The sequence below is a fragment of the Eptatretus burgeri genome, chromosome 4, assembly GCF_056783735.1.
Source record: "Eptatretus burgeri isolate ZD-2024b chromosome 4, Ebu_testis_v1, whole genome shotgun sequence".
NCBI lineage: Eukaryota > Metazoa > Chordata > Myxini > Myxiniformes > Myxinidae > Eptatretus > Eptatretus burgeri.
The window spans coordinates 127,258,606-127,286,105 of NC_140964.1; the positions used below are offsets into that span (position 1 = coordinate 127,258,606).

Below are 27,500 nucleotides of genomic sequence, written 5' to 3' on the forward strand. Positions count from 1 at the left end.
GGGGTTGAATCATACTCAACTGAATCAAACGGGGCACAAATTAAAGACACACTGTAAAAACCATCCAACAAACATTTGGCCTATTCAATGAAATGCAGACATTGTGAGAAATAAAGCATAGCACGACAAGCATGTTCTTTCAGGATGTATTTACATCAGAACAAATGTCCACAGAGTTATCGACATGTGCAATGCAATTCATCGGCGCATATGAAAGAACGTCAGGATTGCATTCCCATGCCTAAAAACAAACAAATGAAACTTGGATGTAAAAAAATATTGCACAACAACCTTCTGAAATGTTCTATCTTGGGCATTTGAAACAAGGGATTTTTTGCTTTTGCATTTGTTCAAAGAAATATCTGGCAGAGATACTGATCTGGCTTTCCCATGTTCGTATTCAAATTTTGTTTCATTTGATATGGGTTCCCTTTTAAGGAACTCCAACACAGGAGGATGCCATTCGGCCCATCAAGTCTGCGCTATTGTTGCCAACTTATGGTTGTTTGTCCGTGCTCTATCCTTTTAAATGCTGACTATCAACCATGGAAGCAGTGACTATCTCCAACAAGAAAGATCCAAATCGGAAGCGTCTGACTTTCAAAGGCATCACCATCCCAGAATCCTCCAGTGTCAACATTCTGTGAGTCATCATCAGCAGCAGAAGCTCAATTTCATCAGGCACATCAACACCATTGTGATAAGAGCAGGACAGAGGTTGAGTACACCGTGATGAGTCGCTCACCTCCTGACCTCTGAACACCTCTCCACCACCCACTCAGCTCAGGTTGGGAGTGTAATTGAATAATCAGTGCTTGACTAGTTGTAAGCATCTGAAACGATGCTTCAGATGCTCGACTACATTCAGGATAAAGCTGCTTGCCGAAGTAGCTCAGTACAATCTCAAATCAACATCCACCTCCGGTCACACCGACTTGAGGCTGTGGTATGTACCATCTATAGAATCCATCCATCCATTGGGACCACACTCTGTGCAGAACGTTGGTGCTGCTTAAGCAGTCTCGTTGGCTATTGGGCACAATGTTGGACGGGTCGTCACTCCGACACAGTATACCAGCATGCTGGCACTCATTTTGCCAACCTCAGAAGGATGGCAGGCTGAGTTAACTCCACCTGGTATTAATTCAACAGCTGAGTGGAATTTTAACTCAGGACCCTAGGATCCAAAGCCCACCACCCCAACCATTAGGCCAACACAAGGCATATCTGTAGAACACACTCCAGCGACTCACCTTCCCTGCTCCCACAACTTCGACCAGTAACACAATCTATACAATCAACAACCACAAGAATCATGAAGCCACATCGTCAAGTTATACTTCAATCACACAAACCCTAACATGTGATGTATATTGCTGCTCCTTCATCATTACCTGATTGTAATCCTGGAATTTGTTACTTCGAAGTCCCATCCTCACAGGGACTGTAGTGGCTCATAGAAAAGACTCACCACCATCTCAAGACAACTTTGTATGGAAACTAAATGATTCACACACACATACACAAATATAAAAGTAGTTCGGCATGAGATAACAATGTTGTGTGTCGCTTTGCAAGAATAGGATGCATTAACGGGGAAGCAGTTCCAAAAGTAGGATAAAAGAGTCAATGTCGGCAGCAAGTTAAGGCTTCAAAACACCGACTCGGGGAGCGGATTTTAAATGCTAAAGAAAGATTGATGAAAAAGAAAGGAGGTGCAAGAACAGATTAATGAAGCTCAAGAGTCCATTGATCTGTCAGCAATGTCACAGCAATCGACTTAAATTCTATGTTTTCCACTGGGAGATTCCAATGCTCTTTGGGACATCATCGGGGAGTCACAGAAACCACAGTCTACACTGAAAAGCTTGATTGCTCATTGCAGACAAGGCTTTTATAATCTGCAGTGCAATGTCGTGTTGAGAAAACACTTGATGAAGAATGTCCAACTTGCATCAAGTTTGACTTGGTTGTTCAAATACAGGGTGTGACTGCTATTAAGACCAAGTACCTCTAAATTAATTAAAGGCTTATGACTTCACTCGATTGTGGATTTTAAGCGTATCATTTTGTACTCATTTGAATGGGCAGCCATTTTTTCCCATGCCATCCCCACATATGGAGTACTATCGCACTCCATGATTAAAGCAGACGCAGAAAATGGATGGAAACTAAATGATGTTTTGATCTTTGAAGATTAATACCTTATGAACCCATTTCCTTCTCGGAGGATCTTATGCCTTTCAACACACAACTCTGGAAATTAGAATGAACATAGGGAATAATATTATCGTTGTACCTGTAATGTGCAGCTTGCTCTGGCACACTTGTTAGTAAAATATGGTGGCTTATGATGAGGACCAGAGACTGATTTGTCAAGGGTTTCAGGTTCACATCTGGCTGAAGACAGCACGATGTCAACATCTGGATTCTCACAATCTCAAACATAAACAAGAAAAAGAGCAATCAGAGATTGCATACCCTCACCAGGACTTCTTTTGTGTGGCGTTTGTCTACTGGTGTGTTACGTAATTAATAATAGACATAACTAGAACTGCCACTTTATAACTGCTGGCAGTGATGACCGGGTACCAAGACATCCCGCTTTGATGCAACCGCGCTTTGATTGGACACCTGACCCTGACCCATGACGTTTTTGATTATTATTAATTATTCAATTTAATTTAGAATGGGAGTAAAATGAATTCAATTCAAATCAAATGGGAGACCAAATAGGTACAAGACCTGCATTGCAGTCATCCGAAGGAACCCAAACAAGCAAAACGCAAACATTAAGTCATCAGGAGAAACCTGCATGGGATTCACATTTCAGCTGATACTCCTCTACCCTCAATCCCATCCAGGCACAGCCAAGTGAGCCTTATCAAATTTTTTTTTAAAAAGAACTCAAATCAAAAAATTAAATAATCCTGGATGCCAGACCATGTAGCCGATCAAGTTGAAATTTAAAACGTGTATTCCCCATCATGACGAGATCATAATTGTGACGTTTCACGTCAATTGATTAAGAGGTTCCAAAGAAAACATTTAATATTTTTCTTCAATCCAATATGGCTGCCAAAACATGTGACCTATCAATTATTCCTTGTACACCCATGGCTTGGGGAACATTTGTGTGAAGTTTCTCCTCAATTTGTCCAGCCATTCTGGAGAAGATTTTTTTATAGGTTTTCGGGGTAAATCCAATATGGTTGCCAAACCATGTGACCTATGTCATATATGTGTGAACCTTTTGTTCCTCAATGGATCGGCAGTCATATTTGTAAAGTTTCGCCTCAATCTGTTTCGCCACTTCAGAGAAGATTTTTAAGGATTTTTTTTAACAATATAGCTGCCGAATCACGTGACCAATGATGTCAATTTTTTTTCTGTGGACCATTTTATCCCCAGATGATACTCAAATATTTTCATACTGATCAGATGTAGCATTCTACATATGCAATTATGACATCATAACAAAAGCACCTTTGGCATCATTAAAAAAAAAATTTAAAATCACATTCCCCATGAGCACTTGCCATGTGCCAAGTTTCAATTTTTTCCTTGGAGCAGTTTGAGATACAGAGGTCCAAAGTTTTCCCGTTTTTTTCCAAAATGGCTGCCACACCACGTGACCTATGACATCATAATCATTAAAACATTGTCCATGAGTCATCACACCGATGGTGAAAATTTCATCTCAACCCAACAAGTGGTTGCGGAGCAAAACACAAAAGTTGCGCGTGGACAAACAAACAAACAGAAAGCCAGACAAACAAACAAACAAACAAATGGACTCAAACGCAATACCCTCTCCTTCGGCGAGGGTAACTAATCAGCACAATCGTCCCGTCGCTTTGTGATTGTTGATAAACACTCACCTGGCTTACCAATGACATTCACGCAGGAGTAATTTGCTGAGCAAACATTATGGTTGGTTGTTAAATGCTTCAGGCCTACTTGGGATAGGCACAAGTGACATTTTTATGCAACAAAGTGAACCTTTGCGGAATTGTGCTGTGCATGGCGGGAGATCAGTTTTGGTGTTTCCTTCCCCAACCCCTCCTCCTCCACTTTATATCAAATTGTTTCCATCAATTTAGCTTCCCCTTGATGTTGGCTTTTAAAAAAAAATCTACATGTGCAAGCAGGATTCTGTGAGGCATGGTACACAGTTCACTTTACAATTAGGACATAAAATGCTGCTATTACCAAGAGGGCCACGCACATCCGCCGAATGGAATAAAATAAAAGGTAAGATCCATCAACGCTATTTAATTGAATCAGCTTTTTTATGTGCAAAATTGAGGCTCATGGAACAGTGAATTGACAAACAGTAAAAGGAAATGTAGAGATGGTGAGTGTGGCCACAGTTTGGCACAACTTGGAAGGGAATGAGCTGACAAAAGACGAGAGAGAGGAGGGGATGAAGCACAGTTACTTGTAAGGTTTTGTCAACTAGGGTTAATGGAGGTCAAAAAGAGTGCAGTGGAGGTGTGGGGTGACATGAGATGGTGGTGCACACCATTTTCTTGAAGCCCCAAAGGGAAGAATGCCATCAAAAAGTTTCTGGTAGGCAGTTACACAAATTTAAGCAAACGTTGAGAAAAGTATTTCCCTTTTCTTTTTCATTCGCTCTCTTTTTTTTCTGTTTTTTTTCAATCATGACCGCAGGCAAGACGACAAATTGTGATCAGAATCGACAGTCTGCCTTAGAGGAAGCAAAGGTGAAACCTCACCATGGCATCTTTGTACCGGAGTGCAATGTTGGTGGCCTGTACAAGGCAGTGCAATGTCATCAAACCACCAGCTACTGCTGGTGTGTGTTCGTCGATACTGGGCGGCCAGTGCCGGGATCATCGACAAGGTGAGTGTGTGCAATGCTCCTCGAGGTGATATGCTCAAACTGTCATTATCTCTTGGCATTCTGGAACATTGCAATACGTTCTTATGGTTGCTCGTGTGTGTTATTTTAGTATCATTGTTATAATTTGGGCTGGAAGGATGGCCTCGAGGTACTCGTACTCACTTGTGAGCTGTCTAGCCTGGGTTCGAATCTCGGCCCAAATATAAACTGTCCTGATGTTTCACATGCAGGGCGATTCATCAGTCCATGTGCAATCCCTCAGACAGACGAAACTGGGCATCCTGTCTCCCAGCATGAGCTGGTGGATATTAAAGATCCCATGGTGCCCTCCACAAAGAGAAGATGACCGATCACCACACCCTGACCAAATTCCAAATTCCTGGCCTGACGTCCTTTTCCTGAGTGGCAACCTGTCCAGGATTGTAACCCGAGCCGAGAAACTGCTTCGGCAGAACCAATGCTCTGGATAGAGTATGGTACATGTTGATGATGATGATTGTTATTATTTGATTTTCATCACAAATTAAATATTTGACTGGATGTGGTCAGGTTACAGTTAAGTAACAGCAGGCAAAATAAATGAATGAATTCGGCAGAGGATAATACCCAAGAAATTTGACAAAAATATCGGTTTAAAAGATCAATAAATGTTCAAAAGGTAAATGAAGAAGATGCAATAGTCCAAGAAACACCAACAAAAAAGATTTATCCCATAGGCTGATAAAAGTATACACAGTATATGATTATAAAGTTCTTGCTCATTTATATATCCTGTACTGCACTTACATAAATTAATAATATTAAAGTTGTTCTTTAATTATTGCTCGATTGTGAGTATGTCATTCACAGATCTTTTCGAATGCCTTGACTGTTATTCATGCATTATTATCAAAATGAACATTCGAGCAAAGAGAAAAATCTAATTGATGGAAAAATCCGTCACCTGTCTTTTATTTATTGACTCATTACCTCCTCCACCAAAGGTGGATGGAGGTTATGTTTTCACCCCTGCCTGTCTATTTGTTTGTCTGTCTGTGTGTGAGCAGAATATGTCAAAAAGTTATGGACGGATTCGGATGAAAATTGGTGGACAGGTTATAGTCGGGTCAATTTATGACAAACAACCACCAAACCCACAACAAATTGCAACAAAAGGTTTCTCAGTGGTTTTCATTCCTACTGGATATACTGATCAATAAAAAACAAAGTCTAACAAAATCTGACTTCCGGAAATGGGTTAAAACAGTCATTTTCAAGATGGCCGCCACTGGGCTTTGAAATAACTAAAACAGCTATAAACATCTTCAATAATTGTGATAAAAACATAATTGTTGGTTCTGGTCCATGGTTTTAATGGATCAGCAATCCACTCGTGTCAATAAAATTTAGATCTGATCAGTATTTAACATGAAATCCAAGATGGTGGCAAAAAAAATGTATTCGTCCTTGCTAACGGGTGACATCTCTCTTGAAAGTCTTGAAGAATCAGCTGCAATTGTGAAGATCACTGATGAACTTGAAAAAAAGATATCTGAACTTGCTGCACAATCCAAAATGAGTAAGCTGTGGCTGGGTTATCAGAAAATGCTCCATACTGCTCGGGCAATGATCAAGGCAGATCGCACTGGGTCTTGGTGGGATCACTTGCAAACTGTTGCTGATACCTTGCCAGTATTTGCAGCAGCTGGACACTACAACTACCAGAAGTCTGCTTATCTCTACGTACAAGAAATGAGTGAACTGGAGAGCAAACACCCAGATGTGTATGAGAAGTTTCAAAATGGCTTCCATGTGATCCGGCGACCAAACCAGTCTTGGGCAGGCCTCAGCTGTGTTCTAGTCATCGAACAAACACTCATGAGATTACTAAAGAGCACCGGTGGCTTGACTCATGGCAGTAAGATGACAGAGGAACACCTAGCATTGTGGACAATGTCGGCCCCGATAACATCTGAGGTCAGCGTCGCCATGCAGTACTTCAATGATCTCACATATGCAACAAGCGAACAGCATAAAGCAATTGGTGCCAGAATTGAAAGACATGCATTCGACCTCTCGAAGATAAGCACAAAGCTGAATGCATTATCACCTTTCTCCTCTGATCCTACAATGAGAAACATCATAAATGGTATCGTAGCAAGCGAAGACATCAACGTGCATGAATATGAAGCTGTTGGGAACAAAATCATCGAGAGAATGATTGGACAACCTGTGTTTTCCTTCTCCATCAAGAGGACAGAGAAAGCAAAGAACCTGGGAAATTCAAATGCTCTCCAGGTTGCTCCTCACAGAACCATCGACTCCAGTGTGCTATTCCAGCGATTCCTGGTGGTATCCCAGATAGGTGATTTGTCACTTGAGGACGTGATGCGTTTTGAGCTCAGTCCATACCCTCCATCTCTCTTTGAGGACAACAAGATGTTGAGGAAGGCCGACAAACCTCAACTCGCTCAAGCAGTCAATGACCACTGTACCAAGGCACTGGCATGTGAAGGAGTACCTGACACCACACCTTCAGCACACCTTAAGACTGAAAGGTATGTTCTTGATGGTGGATCCTTGCTGCACAAGCTCGAGTGGAAGAAGGGAGATACATATGGCAAAATAGCCAGAGCATATGCGGACTTCACAACAAAACACTATGGGACAGCAACTATTGTCTTTGATGGCTATGGTGCAGGCCCTTCGATAAAGGATAACACTCAGCAGAGACAGGGACAAGACAACAGCTATCCGACTGTGAATTTCACCGGAGAAACTGAATTTGACGGAAAGAGAGATGAATTCCTATCTGTCGGCAGTAACAAGCAACAGCTGATCACCTTAATAGGTGATCAGCTGAAGAAAGTGGGCTGCACTTTCAGGCAGAAGGGGACGCTGATGTGGACATTGCCAAGACAGCCGTAAACAGCACAATTCTGCATTCCACCACACTAATCGGAGAGGACACAGATTTGTTGATGCTTTTGCTCCATTACTGTATACCAGATGGAAAACCAATATATTTCAGATCAGACAACCAGTCGAGAAGCAATCTGAAAGTATATGACATCAATTGGATGAAGCATCTTCTTGGGAATAAGTTGTGCACTCAACTATTATTCCTGCACGCCTTCACAGGATGTGATTCAACATCTCGTGTGTATGGCATTGGGAAAAAAATCAGTCTTTCAGAAACTCGTGGAAGATGATCAAGGCCTCCAGTTGTGTGCAGATACATTCACTTTGAGAGGCTTCAGCCACGCTGAAACAAAGAAACTTGGTAGCCAAGCGATGGCTGTTATATTTGGTGGGGAGAGCACAAGTTCTCTGGCAGCCATGTGTTTCAAGATATTCACAAAGAAGGTCGCTGCTGCCAAGTCTTTTGTTACACCTGAACGTCTTCCCCCAATGGAATCTGCCACCAAGTTTCATTGTCTCCGAGTGTACTACCGGGTCATGATTTGGATGGGGATGGAGGGTGACCTTGATCCTCTGGACTGGGGCTGGGGACTTGAAGACAATCGATTTGTACCTATCATGACTGCCATGAATGCTGCACCAGACACTCTTCTGAAGATGATACACTGCAACTGCACCACAGCTTGTGACACACCCTGTTGCAGCTGCAGAAAGAATGGGCTTCCATGTATGTCTGCATGTGGATCATGCCAAGTGACGTTTTGTGACAATCCACTAAATCAAGCCTCTGAGGAACTAGAGGACAGTGATGAGGACTGAAATTGTAACCTAAACTGCCATTATGTAATGTTCACAAATAAATGTTTCAGTGGCACCAGGTGTTCAGTGATTTTGGTTCAGATGGAAAATTTATTGATTTTTGAACTCTTGAATTTTGCCGCCATCTTGGATTTCATGTTAAATACTGATCAGATCTAAATTTTATTGACACCAGTGGATTGCTGATCCATTTAAACCATGGACCAGAACCAACAATTGTGTTTTTATCACAATTATTGAAGTTATAGCTGTTTTAGTTGTTTCAAAGCCCGGTGGTGGCCATCTTGAAAATGACTTTTAACCCATTTCCGGATGTCAGAGTTTGGTAGACTTTTTTTTCTGTTGATCAGTATATTCAGTAGGAATGAAAACCACTGAAAAACCTCTTGTTACAATTTGTTGTGGGTCAGGTGGTATTTTGACCCGACTATTAGGTGGGTGACGATGATGAATTGATTAGATTTTGTTGAAGATCTGAATCTGGATATTAAAATTTTTTAATTTTCAGTGATTCTTCACCATTGATAGATGGGGCCAAATATTGCATCTATATATAACTAAAACTCTCATCTTGTATATATGTATGTATGTATGTTCCCGAAATACGGCCAAAACGGACCACGATAGCAAAAAAAAATTCGGGCCACATTACTCACCATTCTCCTGCGATGTGCAGTATCAAGTTTCGTTCAAATCGGGCAACGAAAAAAATTATTAAAAATCAATTCCTGATTCAGTCAAGTACTGTTTTGGAGAATTTGATTAATGCAAACAACCTCAGCAGTATAGTTTGCTGGAGCTATCCTTTTTTTTTGAAATGATTTTTTTATCAACCGCTGTCACAACGGGAACCCAACGGGTTCATGGGTCGTCTTGTACTTCATAAATTTGTGGACAAGTTATGACAAAACGAGGTGGATGAGTTGGTTAGGTGACAAGAACAAGCCGATTCGATTCTGGTTCAGGTCCGGATCCGGATCCAGATCCAAATCCAGATCTGGCCTATCAGTGGGATACAAAACGTATACAGTTCATCTTGGCGAAGGTATGTGCTCTATCGAGTGCAGTTCTCGTTTATAATAAATAAATATGTATGAGTTAATATAATCAACAATAAAAGGGCATGACAATTATTGTCGTGATGCTTACTCTGAACCCAGCAACTCTCAAAAAGCCAGAGGCCCCAAACATTTGATTTTTGTTCAAACATTTGTAATTCAAACCTGGTGGTGGCTTCGTGATTAGGGTGGTGGCTTGGGATCCTCGGGTCTTGAGTTCAAGCCCTGGTGGCTGCTGAATGTTCACCAGGGGGTTGACTCGGCCTGTCATCCTTCCGAGGTCGGTGAAACGAGTACCAGTGGAGCAGCCAAAAGGCTGCACACGAAGGGAAGGGGTAGTGACGGATTTATTAAATCTGGTATTGGTGTGTTGCAGGCTTGATGGGCCGAATGGTCTACTGCACACAATTCCCTTGTAACATCCATTCATCACCTATTCTTGAAATCAACTCACAAAAATCTATCAGCAAAATCGCTTTTGTCTTTTTATGAAAACATGAAAACTTTAAACATCTACAGTAATAAACCTTACCATTGCTATTGAAAAGATTGAGATTTCTTTGAGATTAAACTGCTCAAGATACAACCAATACTCATGAAGATCACAATGAGACGTGTATCGAGATTCAATTGTCCCTGGGGCCTTCAAGGGTAAAATATTCAAACATGTCGACTTGTTATTTGAATGAAATCGAAGCATTTGAAAGAAAAATAACTCTTCTCCAGTCAGTAAATACACCATTTCTTATTGAGTGAATGTTATTTCTGAACAAGTCAATATCGGACTGACCATTAAGTCAAAAATGACCTTCATGGATGTTGTAATTTGCCTGTCCTTTCTGGTGTCATCCACATATAATGCTGCCAGCTCCAGCTCCTCAGATTGTGATTGATTTTTGTATGCCTGCAAGGCAACTTTGGATGGACACCAAAATGTTACCTATGAAGAGGAAGCAATGTCCCAAAACTCCCCCGAACCTAACAGTAGAGAATAACACCATCAGGATGTATTCTGAGGCATCATTCATATGCTGTCATTTTTATTGACAGATACAAGAAACCAAACTGCAATAACAATGCACGTGCCCGTATCTCAGAAAACCCACATGACAAGCGGGATCTTGCTGGTAGGTGAACAACACAAACACAAAACATCTCACCACACCATTTTATGGAATTGCTGGACCAGCATAGCAAGCAAAGCCTGGTCAAGCTATGTACTGTACTGCATAGCTAAATATATACCAACACACCCGATGAATAACAGTGAAAAAAGCTAAAGAGAGGAGATGGAACAAGCGGAGGCAGAAAGAAAACAAACAGACGGAAATAATGGATAAGATGCATGTTGGGCTATAAAACCAGAGTTGGTGGTGTAATGGTTGGAGTGTCCACCCTTAGTCTGGGAGGTCAGCGTTTCAAACCCTGGCCAGGTCATACCAAAGACTTAAAAAATAAAAATTAAAAAAAAGTAAATGCTGCTTCCTTACTTGATGCTCAGCATTTAAAAGGATGGAGCAGAGACAAACAATGCTGGGAAGGCAATGGCTACTATCCTGGAACGGCCTTGCCACAATTCCTGAATTAGAATGCTCCAGGCAATTTAACCAACATTTGCAGAGGTCCAAATCACTTTTTCTTTAACTTAAAACATTCCAAGTGCGACAGTAAAAACCGTGCCTTTTCCAGATACATGCACACATCCCGCCAGCCAGGGCAACACTCTACATGCACATCCGACACTCTTTCAGGGTTTGAAGAGTTGCTGATAAATTGCCTTTCCTCCCTGACGGTCCGTCAAGGGTAGCACAACTGGCATCATGAAGTGCTGAGCAATGACGGGTGCTGTCGCAGTGAAAACAACGCAGTTTTACTTGACACTCCTTGGCTTAATGGTTAGTTGACAGCACATTTGGTACATATTTTCCATTGGTTAAGAAGTATGAGTCTGGATTGCAATGTTTTTGCTTTGAATGTTCTCCAATGCACAAGAGGATGTTTAGTCCTGTGAACAGGGCAGAATTGCTGCCGATCTTATATTTCACGATGTGCACTGATTTTCAGAAGGCAACGTGATTTCTCGACAATCCATGGCAGCAATTCAATCTTGACTCAGTCTTGACATGGCAGCGTCAGTCTTGCTCACTCTGACCCTTGGAAGTGTGTCACTCATGAAGGCAGACATTCTGTTTTTCGTAGCGAGTGGAACTTTCACCTTAGGAGCTGAAGAACGTGATCTGTCATCATATCCTAACGAAACCATCAGACTGAGGTCATTTTGAATCTTTGTATTGTGCCGAATGAAGGATGTGAGCATTGAAATTGGTGGAAGGATGATTGTGTGTTTCTTTCTACTTGAAGGCCTCCATCCCTGCAACGATCCACAAGGCCAGGTGGAAGCTTTGCTATGATTGGTTTGAGGAACAGAGATGCTGTATATCCAAATCTGCAAGCCCAGGAAGGGAACCATCGTTTTTGGTGGCCTCTGTTTCCTCGATGGTGTCGCTAAACTTCTGCAAAGTGTTGCGGTTATGAGGAGAGACTTGAGGCAAAAGTTGCAGCTTGTTTAGCAATGATTGTGTAACTGCTTCATTGCTGCCGAGTCTTTCTTGAAGGCGATTCCAGACCTGCTCCAAACCGACATCAGGGTTAGAAATGTAGATTTGGTTAAGACGCTCTACGAGTGCTTTCGATTCTGAACCATCAGCCACATGTCAAACCATGAGGAGAAGCTGTTCATCGGATGCTAGCAGTACTCCTCTGATCATGCTCTGGAAGGCCGCTTGCCATGTCCTGAATTTCTCAGGCTTATCATCAAACACAGAAATCCTATTTGAAACCAAGTCTCGACAAGGAAAATAGTTATACACAGTCCTGCATGGCAGGCATCACTGTTGGCATGGTTTGGTGGCTTCACTTCTCGACCCAATAGTGAATGGCCAGACACTGGTAATGTTGTTTCCAGATGTGTTGTACGTCCTCGCAGCATATGCTGTACAGCATACGTGTACATTGGATTTGGTGAGAAATAATCCGAGTGATTGTTGGTTGTAATCGCACTGGACAGCGACATAAGGTACATGGTGGGATAGTGAGCGACCATAACTAGAGCCAGCCAGGTTTGTGACCCACTAGCTCATAATAGGGCACATAAACACAGTGGGGGGTTGATGTGCAGCTGCGACACATTATTAAAGGATGACAACACGAAGGTTCTGTGTAAGGCATTAGTTGATGTCTGGTGAGTTGCGTATGATAGACCAGGTGCTGGTATCGTGTTACACTGAACAGACAGAACTTGCCTGTTAGACACATTTGATAGTGGTGAGTTCTTCATGGATGCTGTTGTGGCAGCATTGACGGCTGAACGGGGGTCTGCCTGAAATGACACTGGTTCGAGCAACGTAGCTGGGTCAGCACGTACCCGGATATCCAGTGGAATACCTTAAATATCGTCTTCAGATAGAATGGTGGTGGAAACGTGGCATTCCTGGACAAGAGCATTCCTACCTTCTCTGCAAGTGTAGGTAATCCAGCTGCCGATTCCACCCAAACACAGTGTCAGAGATCGCTGCCAAACAGGCCTGAGCCACGGAAACCTGTTCTCCCTCATCAGCTGTTTGAGATGTATCTGTTGCTGCGTGGCTTTCAACTGTTGCTGCTTGAGATTACTCTGTTGCTGTACAGCCATCAATCGTTGCTGCATCTGTTGCTCTGAGTAACAATCGAGCTTCGTCTGATTTACATCCCATGGCAGCTCTGACAGAGGCCTCGGCTGCTTCTGCTTTGGCCTTTAACAAGAGCGATGGCCTGGAAGACATGGACTAAACTTGGGAGCCAGTGACAGACCACGCGTGAAGTAAGCTCAACAACACAGGCTCTTCTTCCTCTCGGTGGCTAAACGAGTGTGGAGTCGGGGTTTTACGATCGTAAAATGGCCTACGTGCCCCGATTCTTGAATAAGAATGCTCGAGGCAGTTTCGGCAACACATTCAGAGGTCTAAATCATTTTTTCTTTAATATAAAACACTCCAAATGTGACAGTAATAACCGTGCCGTTTCCAGAGACATGCACACGTCCCACCAGACAGGACAATGCTGATCTTCCCACTTGCAGAGGAGATGACGCAATGCATGAACGGAGCACGAACACACATGAGGCGGAACACGAACACGCACGAGGCGGAACACGAACACGCACGAGGCGGAACACGAACACGCACGAGGAAAAACGTGGGCGGTGCATGAATATATTGTTCCGAATCTACGCCCGCCCGGCGTGCAAGTGACCGCGGTAACTAATAACGGCCGCTCACCCACCGAACGGACAATTCAGTCGTGACTTTCTGGAACAACGCCAGAAATCAGTCACGGGTGGGTGTTTTATTCTACCCGCGCGCGACAGGGTCAATCGCCGAATATCGATATACCTAAGTATTCGCACGGGTAACCTACCGAGGGACCGTACCTCGGCGAAGGCCTGTCTGGACACGAACCGCTTAAGCAGTTCGTTCCGTTCTGGGATAACCGAGCGGGTATTATCGCCAGACCTCGCCGGACCCGATTCTATTATCGGTATTCAAAAACCAATTAGTACTCCGAAAAACAATACAGCGATTCAATGGGGGAAAACGACACGACGAACAGGGTACATTTAAATAAGCACATTGATTATACAGCACATCTACAAACAATCATGCAGTCATGCAGGTAAGCAATGATGGGAAAACACGCATGCAGTTGTTTATTGAAGACTGCGGGACGGGGACAAATACACGGGCAAGGCGAAAACACTACAACCGACTATGGTTATTATGTACATTTACTTAACAGGTTTTACTTACGGGACTCGGCGCCACAACATTCACACAAATAAATCAAGAAAAAGACCCCTCACAGACAAGGGAGTCAGACTGGACCTCTTGGGTCTTTATGGCGTGGGACTTGGCAGACCGAAAGAGTCACACGAGACCGTTGCAGGTTACCTGCACCCTCGTGGTGCCTTGATGGGGCGAGTCGCGACGTCCCGTCCCCACGGCAGCGAGCGTAGCCGCGGGTGCGCCCAGGCCTTGCCAAGCGGCAGGCGAGCTCTCTCCGGCTCTCCCCACATGCACACGCAGGTTCGCGTGACACAGCAGGGCTGCGCCTCCAGCCCGCGTCTCCCTCGCGACGCCCGGACCTCCACCGACCGACCGCTCCAAGTTCCTGACTCGGACACGAGCCCAGATCTTCATGCAGCTCCTTGGCGCGATTCTCCTCCGCACAAGCAACAACCACACCAGCAACGACCGCAACCCCAGCAGCAACTCCCGAGAGAGAGCGAACGCTCCGTGCTCGCTTTTTATTACCCACGCCCCACCACTCCGCTCTCGCCCCGCCCTCCTTCCAGAACATGCAGGAAACTTCCAGAACATGTGGGAAACTTCTTGAAGGAAGTGTTTTCCTGCCAAATCGGGGACGCTCCCTCGCCGCTGTATTTGTCTTCTTCCACACGCCGGGTGGAATTCACCGTGGAGACGCCATTCGTCCGGGAGAGGGGGGAACGGGGGCCGCCTGCTTTCCCTCGACGAAGGCCAGGCCTCTGGCAACCGTGTGCTGAGGTGGAAACGTGGTGGTGTGGTTATGAGGGTTGTGGTTAAGGTGGTTGTGTGAAGCGGTTGGTCCAAAATAATGATAGCAAAGAATAACGGCTAACTCAAAGATTACAGCCCTGTCCACACGGATAATTCCCATTAAACAACCGTGGGGAAATCTAACTGAACACGGACTTATCGGCATAACTAACTGAGGACCGATATGGTTTTATGTGAATTTCCACAACCGTAACAATATGATTTACATTCAAACTTGGTTACATCACAGTGGCAAACCACCCAGCACAACACTTGCCAAGAAACTGCTTTGGCAGCACCAACGCCCTGTCAAGTGTATGATACAAGTACATCAAAAACATCAACACCCAATTATGTCTCTCATCTGCAATGGGAGGGAACAACCAATCAGCTGTCACTTAATGAATTACCCCAGGTGCCAAGGATCTTTATAATTCACCCCTGCTCTTCTAGCCAAATAAATCTGCATAAAGGAACAAAGAAAAGCTACACAAGGTAAGTCCTTTGCTGTTTCAAACCCTTCCTTGAGAGCTGCAGGCATTCACAAGGAGCACATACATGAGAATCCCAATGCCACACATACCCATCAACCACCAAACAGGTTTCATCGCTTATTGGCGAGTCATCGGTGACAGCAAAGATGGAAATGTGCACCACAGAGGCTGCCAAACATGTACCATGTTCAATATCAATAGCAGTCATCATATAAATATCAGGACCCAATGACAATATTACTTGGAGGGAACAACCAATCAGCTCTCACCTAATCATTTTTGGTGTCTATATGTTGACTGCTTTCGACATTGTACTTGGTACATATTTGGCAGCCACCTTCAGTCAACAAATTCCTGATACCATCAGTCAAACGCATGGCCAAGTGGTTCATAAATGACGTGGGCCAAATCTTCCCTGGCTGACCCCTGAAGTGTGGGAATATTTTGAGGCATTGGAGAAATAGTAGTCATAGTAGTAGTAATCATTGTCGTCGGTATATAAATACACTAGCGGGTACTCCCGCCCTCCAGGCAGGAGTAGCCTTCTCGTCCCACTGGTATGCCACAACGGAGAAATAACTGAGATAATAAGACCAATCAGAAATCCGAAAAAAGGAGAAAAAAATTGAAAAATACTTTGTTGAAAAATATTTTGTGGAAAACAAGTACAGACCCCCCCCCCCCCCCGAGTATACCCTAAAAATTTGGTGTTGATCGGCCTCAGAGTCTTGGAGTAGTTATCGGACATACAGACAAACATGTCGACACCCCGTTTTATATACAGTGGCCTGCAGAAGTATTCACCCCCTACCAAATACTGCCCCATTTCAATGAATTATGTAGAAACAATTTTTCCAAATCAACTTTTTATTCATAACTGAAGAGATCAAACTAAAACACTGTTATATTTGAAAGTGGTTACATGTCAGGAATACCTGCAAAAACATGTACGAATCAAATTCACTGGTTGCAAAAGTATTCATCTCCTGAAGTCAGTACTTGGTGAAAACACCTTTTACAGCAATGACTGCTACTAGTCTTTGTGAGGAGGTCTCGACCAGCTTTACACAGTGATATGGTGAAATAATTCCCCATTCTTCATGTGAAAATTGCTCTCGTTCTGCCAAGTTTGATGGGGATCGTTGATGGACTGCAATCTTCAAGTCCCACCATAAATGTTCAATTGGGTTCAAGTCAGGACATTGACTGTGCCACTCAAGAACATTAAATTTTTTTTAATTAAACCACTCCAGTGTGGTTTAGCTTTATGCTTTGCATTATTGTCCTGCTGAAATATGAATCTCCTACCCAGTTTCAAATTCATGGCTGACTCAAACAGGTTTTCATTAAGGATTCTCCTATACTTTGCACAGTTCATTATCCCTTCCATCCTGACAAGCTTGCCAGTCCCGGCTGATGAAAATCAGCCCCATAACATGATGCTGCCACCACCATGCTTGAAAGTAGTGATGTTGTTGACCGAGTGATGTGCAGTGCTAGGCTTGTGCCAGATGTAACGCTTTGAATTCAGACCAAAAAGTACAATTTTTGCCTTGTCTGTTGACAAAACGTTTCTCCACATGCCTGTAGTACCATGAAGATGCTTTTTCCCCACAAACTCAATACGAGCTTTTGGATGAGTCTTTTTCTATAATGGCTTATTTATTGCCAGCTTTGTTAAAGGAACAGGATATTGTTGATCGATGAACACTGACCCTCATCTTGCACATGGAGCCTTGCAGATCTTTCAGTCGTTGTTGGGTTTATAGTGACATCCCGAACCAGCTTCCTGCTTGCAGAGCTGCTGAGTTTGGATGGGTGACCTGATCTGGATAGAGTCTGGGTGGTATGATGCGTCTTCCACTTTTAATGATGGATTTCACCTACTCAAAGGGGTAATGTGTGACTTTAAAATCTTCTTATAATCCTCTCCTGAACGGCACTTCTCCATCACCTTATGTCTGACTTCTTTGGAAAGCTTCTTGGTCTTCATGTTTGCCTTGTTGGTTGACCAAGTGAGTTTCACCTTAAAACTCCTTAGATAATTGGGGGAGATTAATTTTTAAGTTAAGCCACTGATTACATTCAGGTGAAACCGATTGCACTTATTTTGGAACCCTTCAAACAAATAATTTGCTCCTGAAGTGATTTCGGGTTAATATGGTAAACGGTTTGAATACTTATGCAACTAAGAATCATCTGATTTTCTCTGTTAATCAAACTTCTTCACATTTTAGCTGAATATTTTTTCGCTTCATCACTTTGGAGTTGTTTTTGATGATGCTATATATTAAGTTTGATTTGAAAGCATCATGAAATAACCTCAGGTGGCATCAAAATGTGAAAACTTTGGAGGGGGGTAAATACTTATGCAGACTACTGAACCATTGTATATATACAGTATATAGATTCTTACTGTTTATATACATATGTTGAAAAATATGAATCGTTGATGTGTCTTGGATGATTGCAAGTATCTTATTCATAGAATTTTTCAATGCTGATCCTTTTAAAAGACACCATACTACATTCATAGCAGAAGGTGTTGTGGTGAGTCGAATGACCACACAGACGAAGTAGTGAAATGGGGGTATGGATAATGTAATTGCATGTGTATGTTTTGCATATAATTGAAGAGAGGGGGAGAAGTGTAAAGCCTCAGAGCTGTCAAGCCTGGGTTTGAATCCCGAACCATCTATAAACTGTCATCCTGGTGTTTCACAGGAAGGTTGATTCATCAATATTGGTGGATGTTAAAGTTGGTCATAAGTTGGTTGGTGGATGTTAAAGATCCCACTGTGTCCTTCGCAACCAGAGGTTGAGCTATCGCCAGCACCATGAACAAATTAAAAATTCCTGCCCGAACCCAAGTAGAATGTCAGGCCTTGTCAGCTCATTTGTTAAAGACATGAGCCAAAAACTTCTCCCAGCTAACCCCGCAATAATGTGGGAATAATTTGGACCGTTAAAGAATAATGATAATAATGGGGAAATGTAAAATTTCGAAGCATTTTTTAAAAACATTTATATTTTCTAATGTATAAAGCTCTTTCTAACTGCTTGCTCACCAACTCACTCACTGACTGACTCACCAATATAAATTTTTAGTGCTTTCTTGGTAGGTTAGAAATTTGAAATTTTACATACCGATGAAACTCAAAGCCATGTTTCCACAAAAGAAAATAAGAAAAATGTCCGTTTATGAAAGTATCTGTAAACAAAATTCTTCTGGTGGAGCCTCACTCCCTCGGCTGGAGAGGAGCAGAGCTTGGACTACATATAAATAATGAGCTCGTACTGCTCACTTATTCTTCATTCAATTCATTTATTTATCTGCTTGGCGGAATGCAAGTACAATGCACTTGTAATACAGTATTCTGAGGTTATGCAATAGAAGAGCTTGTATGACAAGATGGTATTCACAGAATACTTGAGAAGAACTTGGTACGAGCCAACTCTGCTGGTGGCAAATTTGTTATAAAAAAAAATTAAATTCAAAACAAATCAAATGGAAGATAAATACAATAGGTACTGCATTAGTCATCAGAAGGAGCCCGAACAAGCAAAAAGCAAAGATGAAGTCAACCAGGAGGAACCTGGATAGGACTCGAGTTTCAACTGCTACTTCTCTACCCTCAAACCCACCCAGATGCAGCCAAGTGAGCCTTATTCAACATATAATATATATATATATATATATATATATATATATATATATATATATATATATATATATATATATATATATATATATATATAAAATCAAAAAGGACAGATTCAAACAATGAAATAATTCTGGCAACCAGACCATGCGTCCGATCAGGTTGAAATTTAAAACATATTCTGCATTACGACGAGATTATAGTTTTGAAGTTTCACATCAATCAATGCAATGGTTCGAGAGAGAATTTTAAAAATATTTTCCTTCAATCCAATATGGATGCCAAACCATGTGACCTATCAATTAATTATTCATGAACATCCTGGCATCCTTGGAGAACATGTGTGTGAAGTTTCCACAAGATCTGTCAAGCCATTCTGGAGAAGATGATTCTTAAAGTTTTTTGGGTAAATCCAATATGGCTGCCAAACCATGTCACCTATTATTTAATAGGTGGATAACTTTTTGTTCCTCATGGATAGGCGGTCATAACTGTGAAGTTTCTCCTCAAAAGACGGTCATACCATTTTGGAGAAGAGGACTTTTGAAGGTTCTTTAAAAAAAACATAAAAACAATAGTCCCACCCGAGTCTGAAGTAAGCAGGTCAGTTTGGTGTTTTTAACATGAAATGGGCAAAGTCGAGAAATGAACGAAACCCATAAAAAATACCCTTTAGAACCCTTAAGAACCGATTCAAATTATCCTTTAGAACCCTTGAGAATTACCCTTTAGACTCCGTTAGAATTACCCTTAAGAACACTTTGGTATTACTAGTGGACCCATTGGACCAAATTTTCATTGGTCTTCAAGGTCTTGTTGCATGCTGTGGGAGAAATTTCTAGCCACCCTAAGACAGAACAAGTTCGAATTACGAACATACCCCGTGGGAGTTCATTCATACAACTCTTAGGTGAGTGATAGCACGGCTGACAGATAGTTTTGAAATATGGTAAGATTTTCATCGCATCAGAAAAATAAACCAGAACACCTCACAGGAGTGAGGCTTGTTTCATATCATCATTTGCGACTGAATTTTGCATTGGGCATCGCCCAGTGCTTTTAATTTTATTTTAAAATAATTTTAAGAAATTGGGCCGACAGAGCCGTTTCTTGGCCCAAAGGGCCGGAATCGCACTTTGGGCTCAGTTAATGCCTGGGGGATGGTCTCTAGAATATACCTGTCAAGTTTGGTTCGGTTCCGTTTACGAATAACCAAGAAATAGCAATTTTGAAAAATGGACTGAAAGGGCCGTTTCTCGGCCCAAAGGGCGGGAATCGCACTTTGGGCTCAGTTACTGCCTGGGGAATGGTCTATAGAATATACCTGTCAAGATTGGTACGGTTCCATTCACTAATAACCAAGAAAAAACAATTTTAAGAAAATGGGCCAAAATAGGCAGAGCTCGGCCCGAAGGGCCGCAATCACACTTTGGGCTCAGTTAGTGCCTGTGCATATGTGTCTAGTATATGCCAGTCAATTTTCATCATATTCTGTTCAAGAATAATGGAGAAATAGACGTTGAAATGAATTGTACACAAGAAAAGAGAGAACACGAGCGGCGCTTAGACCCCGTGGGGTGAAAGATCCAACGGGGTAAAATATAATTAGGTGTAAAGATAGCGGCCAAGCTACACCTCTACGTTGTTTATCACAACTTGGCAAACTCATCTGCGCAACGCCTCCGCCCTCCAATCTTGTGACTCGGCGCTTTTATCAAAATATACCAAGATGTTATCCTGTCTTAAAGGAATAAACCCCTTATTTCCTTTAAAATTTCCTTATTGGTTGACGCCGGCCCCTTACCTTGACAAAACCCCAAAAGTCCTTTATTTTACTTAACAAACGGCTTTGTACATATCCTTACCTTTTTTTAATCTCTGGTCCAGGACTGCGCAAGTTCCATGGAGAGGTGGTAGTCTGCCTGGTAGAAACAGGTGCTGCAGCAGAGATCTCTCACTTTTGGCTTCACCAGTATTCACTCATCACCAGGCAGAAGCCACTCTCCTCGGATGGAGGCTGTCAAATCCCATCCTCATCGCCAATTCTGTGGGAGAAATTTCTAGCCACCCGAAGACAGAAAAATCGTTAGTTCAATACAAGCTGTTTATTCATTAAAATAAAAGACACTCCTGTATACAGGAGGAAGGCCCCAGCCTGCTACATCGTTGCAAGCTGAAGACCTAATTTTACAAAGAATATTGTGTGTATAATAGTATATATACTGTACATCTTCACCAGGGTGTGTCGAGATAACAGATGGAAATTTGTGAACTTTAAAATTGAAACGTAGAAGGATAATTGGTCTGTTTGGAGCTTGCTTATATCCCCGGGAAAGGGTGAAGGGGGGAGATATTGCTGGTTCAGATGGTCATCAGATCGATAAGGTTTTTTACGACTTCAGAGGAATGTGTGTATTCTGCCCTCTTCGAGTTTTCTCAGCATATATTTATTAAATTATTTCTCAGAACATGAAAGCAAATTAATTTGCATTTTTTACATTATTATAAATTCAATTAATAATCCAGTTTCCACAGTACCTGCCTGCTGTACTGCTTGAGCCAAAAGAAACCACAAAACTACACCCGTGGGGAAGAGGGTGTGTCGCTGAAGCCATGGAAGGCATGTTCCTCATCCAGTGGATGGCACTGCAGTCGAATTCTTCCCCAAACACTTTTGTTCCATTTTCATGGTATAAGTGGGGGAAACTGATATTTGTTGTCGGTGCTTATTCATTCAAAAGAAAAATGATGCCATCTAGACCAATCAAATTTTCTGCTCCTGCTCTCAGTGTTGAGGAACATCAAGATTCAGACAAAATGGCAGCTCATAGGAAATATTGATGAGTCATTCCACCTCATATCACCAGAGGTCTCCCAGTTGACCCCCTCAGATTTACTTTCAACTTTCATAAAATAGTTCCCAGGTATCAAAATGAAGCTGCGTAAAATTTTAGGTCCATAGATGCGGTCAACTCCGAGATATTGAGGGTTGAAAATATGGTTGTGGCCCTATTTTTATGGTCATTGCGAGCATCACAAAATGAACGGCTACTTTTAAACTCCCACAACTTTTTAAATATTAATGCGAGAGCCTTGAAATTTTCAGAGATTATTCTTCTATAACTGCTTTGAAAGAAACAAACATAAAACGGAGTATACCTCAATTAAATTTTATGACTTGATCAGTTGAAATCCAGAAAAAAATGTTGGTTTTGTATGAAAACCCAACTTTGAGGCCCCATATATTTTTATTGACCCATCCCAGAAGCTTGAATTTTTTTCAGGTAATAACTGTATGGTAGTAGTATTCAAATACATGTTTAGTTTTCTTAATCAGTCATATATAATAGTCATGATCCCTCAAAAATTGAAATTTTTCATTTTTCCCCAAAATTCAGATAAGGATTGCAAATATATGACAAGGTATACCACTTCAAATTGTTCACCATTGGAAAGAGCATATTCAAGTTAACTTAAGTCTAACATTTCAATGTGGTATATTGTTTCTATCAATATTTTTTAAATATTTGAATAAATGATGTTCTGCCAGTGCTGTGTGCATTGTGTGTGCTATTTAATTAACAGTCCTTTTACATGTACTACATGTATATACAATGTACATACATATCATCTGCTATTAGGATACCATGAACACAATACTTTGAAATTTGAATTTGTAATTCTTTGTTTCTCATTTGTAAATAGCAAGAGCTTAACTCATCTGGCTGGGGCTAAAAATAGAAGTCAGGAATAGTGGCTGATCTGCTGATGTCAGCAGTGTATATAGTTACATTCAAGGGAGGACATTTGTTGGGTTCCTTTGGTCCATGTGATGAAAGTTATTGATGCTCCCCGAACGTCAACTGGGAGGCAGTACAAGCTCGCACCTGACTTGGAAAAGCAGATCAAGGACCTATTCAAATCATTTACGTGAAATGTTTTATAACATTGTTATTGCAGTATGTGAAATATTTTTGTATTATTAATTTGAATCATAGAACTAATCATTCATGATTACCATGGTGCCCACACCATGCACACACTTCATGGATTCACGACTGTGTTAACAACAGTTTTAAAAAACAACAGAAATTTTTTTTTTTTTGAAATATACCACTTTGATACTTGACTCTTTTGTAAACTTCAATATGCTCTTTCCAATGGTGAACAATTTGAAGTGGTATACCTTGTCATATATTTGCAATCCTCACCTGAATTTCAGGGAAAAATGAAAATTTTCAATTTTTGAGGGATCATGACTGTATTATATATGACTGATTAAGAAAAGTAAACATGTATTTGAATACTACTACCATACAGTTATTACATGAAAAAAATTTCAAGCTTCTGGGATGGGTCAATAAAAATATATGGGGTCTCAAAGTTTGGTCTTCATACAAAACCAACATTTTTTTTCTGGATTTCAACTGACCAAGTCATAAAATTTAATAGAGGTATACTCAGTCTTATGATTGTTTCTTACAGAGCAGTTATAGAAGAATAATCTCTGAAAATTTCAAGGCTCTAGCATTAATATTTCAAAAGTTGTGAGAGTTTAAAAGTAGCCGTTCATTTTGTGATGCTCGCAACGACCATAAAAAATAGGGCCACAAACACATTTTCAACCTTCAATATCTCGGAGTTGACCACATCGATGGACCTAAAATTTTACGCAGCTTCATTTTGATACCTGGGAACTATTTAATGAAAGTTTAAAGTAAATCTGAGGGGGTCAACTGAGAACATTTTCTTAAATTTGGTGATTTCAGATGGAATGACTGATCGTACTGGAAAACCCAAACGAAAACTTTAACAAACCCTTCCGACGTCCTTTTTTTCAAGACTGTGTGGGGGGTAAGGTGATCCATGAACCCTCGATATACTTGTATCTTCAAACAAACTTGTTTCTTGATCAAACATTATTATTTATTTTTCTGTGGTTTTGTTCTTCCCTCAAAACAAGGAAGTTGCCTCATTTTATTTTATCTCCAATTCTTCATTTGTTGTACAATTGTTTTCCTTATTGTACTTTGCCAGCTCATATTTTGGCAGTTTCATCGTTCCTTGTCCTCTGCCTTTCTTAAATAACAGGCCAGGAAAAATACGGTTTGACTTTGCACAAATTGCAACATAATATATATATATATATATATATATATATATATATATATATATATATATATATATATATATATATATATCTATATATATATATATATATATAAATATATATATATATATATAAATATATATATTTTAATCACAGTGCATTTATATGGGGTCCCCAGAACAACACACAAAAAGTCTGAAGAAATCTGTTGCGGAAATATGAACAAGTTGCATAAATCCAATATGGTCACCAAGTATCAATATCTTGCAATATCTTTGCTCTCAGATGGCATATATAAAGTTATTTAAAATTCTATATTGGAATTTTTGGACACAAGGATGCATTTGAAAAGTTTTGAAAACTTGATTTGATGAATTGCTCATTTGCATTAATCCAATATGGCCATCAAATATCAATATCTCATGATATTTTTGCCCTCAGGTGACATGTCTTGCCTGAGCAACCCAAACAGCACTTGTATTCTGCTTCTAGATATTTTAGATGATGCGAAACATACTGCCTAAACATGTTGAAATCATTTCCAATGCACGTAATATTGCATGTTACTCCTATTTATTAATTTTTTTATCAACTAAACCAATTATTCCCTCTTAGAGGTCATACACACACTTTAAAAAAATGAAAATACCGCATTCTACTTTTATGAAAATAATATTTATAACACGTGTATGCATGTCACACAGAAGAAGGATCTGAGGGTGGTAATAGATATGGGAGGTAAGCAGGCAGCTCAGTGCCAAGCAGCGCGAGGAAAAGCAAACAGGGTTTTAGGTTGTATTCAGAGAGGAATCATATATAAATCAAAAGAGGTGGTGTTAACATTATACAGGAATGTAGTGAGGGCCACATTAAAATATTGTGTGCAGTGCTGCTCACCACAGTTCCAGAAGGACGTAGATGCCATTGAGAGGGTTCTACGCAGGGCTACGAGATTGATTCCAGGCCGAGCTCGACTCAGCTATGAGGAGCGGCTGAAGGAGACAGGGCTTTATTCATGAGAAAGGAGGCAGTGACGAGGAGATATGAGAAAGATGTTTAAGAAAATGAAAGGTATAGATAAAATAAATGCAGATTAATTATTCAATAGAGTAGATGGTGATAGGACCAGGGGATATAGCCTGAGAGTAAAGAAAAGGAGAGTCAAGACGGAAGTAAGGCAGGGGTCTTTCACTCAGACAATAGTTAATGCATGGAATGGTCTCCCTGGAAAGGTAGTGGCAGCAGAAAAGAAAGATAAGTTTAAATTAAAATTAGATCGGTACCTGGAAGTTATGGAGATCGAGGGGTGTGGGGATGTTGAGAAGACAATTAGCTAGTTTGAGCATCGATGGGTGATCATGTGCATGTGTCCAGAGTGCTGTTGGTGGGGTTCTTGTCAAGAGGTGTTGTGTGGTCGATGTTGTATGTTTACAACCAAGTCCATGCCGCCATCCCTCAGGTCAGGTCAGGTATGGGAGCATACGCCAGGGCAGCGCGTCGCTGCGTCCACTTTCCGCCGGCACTCCAGGGGCCTCTGTCTGGCCATCCCCCAGACAGATGCCTGGCCCATCCCCATCTCCTTAAGATGCCGATCAACCTGCTGCAACCACGAAGCACATACTTGGCCCATTGGCCTCCTCCACTCAAGAGATTCCTTCACTGAGAGAATACGGTGAGCAGGATCAGCATCAGGAACACAAGCCACACGTCCATACAGCCACAGCTGATGCTCATGGACTATGCAGGTAACAAGTCTCATTTGTGTGTCTCTCAGCAACCACTTGTTGGACACACAGTCCAACCAGACATAGCCAAGGATTCTCCGAAGAGACCTGGTACCAAAGGAATTAAGTCTTCGTCTCAGATCGCTGGTCAGAGTCTAAGTCTCACATCCATAGAGCAAGACTGGAAGCACCAAGGACCTGAAGACTCGGACTTTCGTCCTCCCGCACAGGTACCGGCAAGCGCCACACCCCATGATCCAGTGAATCCACGACTCCCCATGCCCGACCCAGACGTCTATTGACCTCTGACTCACAGCCAGCAGAGACATGAATATCACTGCCAAGGAAAGTGAATCTCTCCACGACCTCAACATCCTCACCACAAACAGACACAGACAGGACAGCAGCATCCAAGATGTCACCGAAAGCCTGGATCTTAGTTTTGACCCAAGAAACCCGTAATTCCTGTGGCTCTGACTCCTCATTCAGCACCTCGAGGGCCCCCAAAAGGATATCTAAAGTCTCCACAAAGATGACTGCATCATCTGCGAAATCAAGGTCCGAGATCTTGACATTCCCAAATGATGCACCACAGCTTGATTTCTCCGACATCCTCCCCAGAATCCAGTCCATGCAAGTGCTGAAAAGTGTGGGGGCCAGTACACACCCCTGACAAACACCAGCAGCAACAACTGGAAATAAGTCAGAGATGGTACCACCACATCTCACAGCACGCTCAGTACCAGAGTGGAGTTCAGACATCAGATCGATCAGTTTTGGTGGCACCTTATGAAGACCAAGAATCCTCCAGAGGGCATCCCGATTCACTCAATCAAACGCTTTACAGAGATCAACAAAAGCTGCAAGCGGCCCCAGCCAAAACTCTCATCTGCATTCGGTGAGGAACCGAAGAGCAAGGACACGGTCAATCATTGACCTCTTTGGTGTAAAGCCTGACTGCTCTGGCTGCTGGTGCTCAAGCAGATGGTGGCTAACCCCATCAAGAATTAAACGAGCAAAGACCTTGCCCGGCACTGAGAGCAGCGTCACCCCTCGATGATTATTGCAGTCTTGGCGATCACCCTTCCCTTTGCAGAGAGGGACAACAAGGCGCCTCTTCCAGTCAGTTGGGATGATGTCTGTGTTCCAGGCAGAACACAGAACTGTATGCAATGACACGAGTGCAGCATTTCCACCAGCCTTGAGAAGATCAGCATAGATGCCACAGATTCCTGGAACTTTACCCAATTTCA

The 27,500-nt window shown here is 41.8% G+C and overlaps 1 protein-coding gene across 1 annotated transcript in view; it reads left to right on the forward strand.

Moving 5' to 3' along the window:
* Positions 1–27,500, forward strand: part of LOC147029064 (SPARC-related modular calcium-binding protein 1-like) — a 205,339-nt gene that overhangs the window by 121,387 nt on the left and 56,452 nt on the right. Inside the window, exons 8-9 of the mRNA XM_085879991.1 lie at positions 4,675–4,867; positions 10,696–10,772. Of these exons, the coding sequence (XP_085736117.1) occupies positions 4,675–4,867; positions 10,696–10,772 (270 nt within the window). The remainder of the gene's footprint in view (positions 1–4,674; positions 4,868–10,695; positions 10,773–27,500) is intronic.